General features: G+C 35.6%; 1 protein-coding gene across 1 annotated transcript in view; it reads left to right on the forward strand.

Annotated features, from left to right (window-relative positions):
* The window catches only part of LOC106459838 (chorion peroxidase-like), a 27,869-nt gene that overhangs the window by 16,407 nt on the left and 8,503 nt on the right, over nt 1–2,959 (forward strand). Inside the window, exons 7-8 of the mRNA XM_022386382.1 lie at nt 856–983; nt 2,361–2,604. Coding sequence (XP_022242090.1) covers nt 856–983; nt 2,361–2,604 — 372 coding nt within the window. The remainder of the gene's footprint in view (nt 1–855; nt 984–2,360; nt 2,605–2,959) is intronic.

The raw sequence follows: 2,959 nt of genomic DNA on the forward strand, positions 1-2,959 counted from the left end.
AATAGTGAAAATCAGGGTTAGATCCCTGCACTTAGCATATCAAAAATAGCTAATAGTGTAACTTTGCACATAAATCAAACAAACAAACGTTTTTATGACCACTTCTCTTGGTAAACCTTCTTTAGATGTGATTAGGATGTTGATAGTTTTTTTCTTGGTAAACCTTCTTTAGATGTGATTAGGGTGGGGATGGTTCTTCTCTTGGTAAACCTTCTTTAGATGTGATTAGGATGTTGATAGTTTTTTTCTTGGTAAACCTTCTTTAGTGTAATTGGGATGGGGATGGTTCTTCTCTTGGTAAACCTTCTTTAGATTTGATTAGGATGTTGATAGTTTTTTTCTTGGTAAACTTTCTTTAGTGTAATTGGGATGGGGATAGTTCTTCTCATGGTAAACCTTCTTTAGATCTGATTAGTATGGGGATAGCTCTTCTCTTGGTAAACCTTCTTTAGATGTGATTAGGATGGTGATAGCTCTTGTCTTGGTAAACCATCTTTAGATCTGATTAGTGTGGGGATAGCTCTTCTCTTAGTAAACCTTCTTTAGATGTGATTAGGATGGTGATAGCTCTTGTCTTGGTAAACCATCTTTAGTGTAATTAGGATGGGGATAGTTCTTCTCTTAGTAAACTTTCTTTAGTGTAATTAGGATGGTGATAGCTCTTCTCTTGGTAAACCATCTTTAGTGTAATTAGGATGGGGATAGTTCTTCTTTTGTTAAGCCTCCTTTAGTGTTTGTGTGATAATAATTCTCGCACCTAAATGTGTGGAGCCTGTTACCTGTTATGGATTGTGAATAACACTGTCGTTGCCAAGAGACGTTTAAACATAGACCTGTTCTGTGTTTACCCGGTAGGAGATGCTCGTGTGAACGAACTTCCAAGCCTTACTGCTATGCATACTGTATGGCTTCGTCAGCACAACCGCCTGGCCAATCATCTGGCATTATATAATCCTCACTGGGACGATGAGAAGGTGTACCAGGTATTTATACAACCTGTTCTTCATATGTTGTTTTATTGGTCAATTAAATAACTCATTTCAATAGTATTAAAAAGACCGATTAAACTCTAGTATTTTTTGTTGTTGTTTTGACAAATGTACCTGTCGGAAGCACTAACCTTTTGTACACCACGAGCCACAATTTAAACGTTGTTGACTCACTGGTCTACGCGGCTTGTCTGCAACGTTGAGTCACCGGCCTACGTGTTATCAGTTCTTGTGGAACACCGCGTAAACCTAACTCAAGAGCGTGACAGTGCAACTCGAGCGTGTAATGTCTAGTTGTTGGTTTTCCCTGAAGTATGATTTAATTCTTATATATATTAATAAGTCATTCTTTTACTTGGTTCGCGAGAAACAAGTTGCACGAGAGCAACGCTGTACTTGTGTTTCCTCACTTTCTTTTATTGCATTTTTGCCAAACCTTTTTTTGTTACTACGTGTTTTTTTTTTTAATATCACACCTCTCAACTGTGTGTTTTATGTTATCATTATTTTTTTTGTAAAAGCAAGCTACCTACATAGATCAGATTTAAAAATAAATATAACTAATTTAATGTTCCGTTATCATTTATATTTATCAGAACGAATTGATTCACCTCTTTAGTACCATTGCTGTCAGCTACATTTTCGGCCGTTATTCCAATAATGTTTCACGAAGTTCGACCTGTGTAGGAGATTCGACTTAATCCAAAACAATATACTAAGTTAACATTTCAGAAACCTCTTCATAATAAAAACTAAAAATATATAATCTATACATATTTAACACAAAATTAGTTGTTCGCTTCATGCACCAGCACTGATATCGTGGCAGCATTATATGTAAACAATATAATCCTCCCGAACTTTGTAAATAAGCTTTGATTGGAAGTCAAAATTTATTAACCAATAAAAGCGCAGTAAATGGTTTGAATATTGTAACATTAGATCTCAAGTAAATAAGTAAGACATGTTTATGTTTCACTATAGAGTCAGATAGCAGGACAGCGAAACAACTTACGTTTATGAAAATAAAATATTAAATGAATTAAGAAAATCGTATAATAAATACTACAAGTTATTAAATGAAAGAAGTTAAATGTAACAAAAAGAAAAATAATTTACTAAACATACTATTGGCTGCGTCTGAAAGAAGTATTGGTATTTTTTACTGACTGGTCTTTGTTATTTTTAAAATTAAATAGAAAAGTTCACGCTTCCGAACATACTAGATACATGATGAAGCTAACCGTTGGTTTCCAGGTGCACTGAACGTAAGTTGTTGTGTATAGTTTAATAAAGGCTTAATGACTTTAATCTGTGTAATCAAATGATGTTTGTTCTGAAACGCTGATTTTTTTTTTTTATGTGATTCAGGAATCTCGTCGCATCGTGGGCGCCATGACACAGCACATCACGTACAATGAGTTCTTGCCCGTGGTGTTGGGAGAACTAGTCATGAAAGTGTACGGTTTAACCCTAAAACCACGTGGCCATTACACCAAGTATGACCCTACCGTGAATGCTGGAGTGGCCAATGCCTTCGCTACAGCGGCCTTTCGCTTTGGCCACAGCCTCGTACCAGGAAGATTTCTCCGCTACTCCAAGGACACAGCCCCATAACTTCTGGTAATCTGTTTACATACTTACGTTTGTATTACAAGTTTTGTAATGTAAGAAGAAGAAAAAACAAAAAACATATAAAGGTTTTCATCTTTTTTTTCGTTTTTGTCATTTTAAGGCGTACTGTGAAGAAGTTTCAAAACAAAACTGTTTCGATAATTCACTGTATAGATCCCGTAGCGCATGACTTAAGTGTAACCAGTTGACCACCAGAAGTTACTACGAATTTTTACAATTATTCACTCAGTTTCGTACATATCATAGTAAACAGTGGACTTATACCGCATTGCCCTTGATGGGAATGTATAAAAAATTATACTAATTAGCAGGATAATAATGGCTGGAGACGGCTT

Source organism: Limulus polyphemus, unplaced genomic scaffold (assembly GCF_000517525.1).
Source record: "Limulus polyphemus unplaced genomic scaffold, Limulus_polyphemus-2.1.2 Scaffold667, whole genome shotgun sequence".
Classification (NCBI taxonomy): domain Eukaryota; kingdom Metazoa; phylum Arthropoda; class Merostomata; order Xiphosura; family Limulidae; genus Limulus; species Limulus polyphemus.